Genomic DNA, 1,477 nt, shown 5'->3' with positions numbered 1-1,477 from the left:
GAAATTTCAAATTACCTTTAATGATTTATGCATCAGAGATATAGACATTCTCTCTCTCTACTATGAAGGAAATCTTCTGGTAACATGGGAACACCTTTTGATTTCTAAATCAGAAAACCAAGCTTTACAAGAAAAAGTAATTTCTGCAGTTATATAGATAGTTGTAGAAAAATGTGTAACTACTCATTCTAAATCTATGCATTCAGTAAGATGTTATTTGATGAGTTTTACTGTATTTAAGATATAAAACAATGTATAGTAAACCAGATGTGTAATTGCTTAAAGTCTTAGATGCACTAATACATAGGTTTATGATTTCCTTGGGTGTTCTGTGTGAATGATGGTCCTAGGGTTTTAACTGACCCTGTAATTTGAGCTTTTCTATAATGTTTGTGAGATTGATAGATCATCTTGTATTTTCGTTGTATAAATTCACTTACCAAAATCCCACTACCTTGACTTTATGGCTTTATATAAGCTCTGTTTCAAAGACACAATTAAGTTACAGATTGAAAAAAAAATACTTACCTAGAACTTCACTATAAAACTGATTCCACTTCTTCAGGTCATACAATTGGAAACAAAAGTCAAAATAAAGCATATAGATCATATTTTTTACCCTCTCCATGAAAGTCATTTGATCACTTAATTCTGACATAACAACAGGTACGTAGGAGGGAGGGAAAATAAATCCTACAGAATGCTTTTCAAAAACGTAGCCAGGACTGAAGCGGAGACTGTACACAAGGGGTATGTTAAATAGCTCAGCCAGCAGCTCACTACCGGGAAAAACAGGATCTGCTAAAACGACATCAAATCTTGACTCTTGTAGTTTCTTCATTAATTTCTTATTTGAAACCAAATCTTTACAGAACTTTATACGTATGTCACCAAACCTCCACATGATTTCTTGCATTTGTGAAAAATGTAACCAAAATGAATCTTTTGGAAGGTCTGACCATCTCTTAATCTCTTGCGTGATTATATTTTCAAACTCAGTTTTAGTTAAAGATGTAGGATAAACTTCAATTTTAAGAGCAGATGAGTTGTTGGGATCAAAAACAATGGAAGCTGAAGATGCCAGTACAGTCACCTCATGACCTCTCTGGACAAGCTCTTCCAGGATTGTCTTCATATTCATCCAATGGCTATATTCTGCTGCCCACACCAGCACCTTTCCACAACTCCCAGAGCTAAAGTAAAAGCTCAGTTGTATTAGCAGAATTACTGAAGTCCATTTCACAGACATCCTGGTGCAATGCAATGCTTGTTTTCCAGTTGCTGTTCCTTTCTGTCATTTCTCATGGTGATATCCAAAGATAAATTAGCCAAGAAGTTAAAATGTAACCCTTATACTTCAAAGTACATACAATATTATTAAATCAACATTCCGAGCATGTGCATGGCAAGGAGACAAATGAAGGTAAATGACCTGTTTACACAGATGTGACTAATTTCCCTTTTATGTTTCTGAGTG

General features: G+C 34.6%; 1 protein-coding gene across 1 annotated transcript; it reads right to left on the bottom strand.

Annotated features, from left to right (window-relative positions):
- Positions 1 to 528: 528 nt before the first annotated feature.
- On the bottom strand, positions 529 to 1,289 carry LOC108524929 (UDP-glucuronosyltransferase 2B33-like; the record flags this gene model as incomplete). The annotated part of the gene is made up of 1 exon (XM_017866013.1): positions 529 to 1,289. A coding segment is annotated over exon 1 (721 nt), but the record flags the coding sequence as incomplete, so codon positions are not given.
- Between the last annotated feature and the right edge of the window lie 188 nt (positions 1,290 to 1,477).

The sequence above is a fragment of the Rhinopithecus bieti genome, unplaced genomic scaffold (genome assembly GCF_001698545.2).
Source record: "Rhinopithecus bieti isolate Rb0 unplaced genomic scaffold, ASM169854v2 repeat_32999, whole genome shotgun sequence".
NCBI lineage: Eukaryota > Metazoa > Chordata > Mammalia > Primates > Cercopithecidae > Rhinopithecus > Rhinopithecus bieti.
This window is presented reverse-complemented; position numbering and strand designations above follow the sequence as displayed.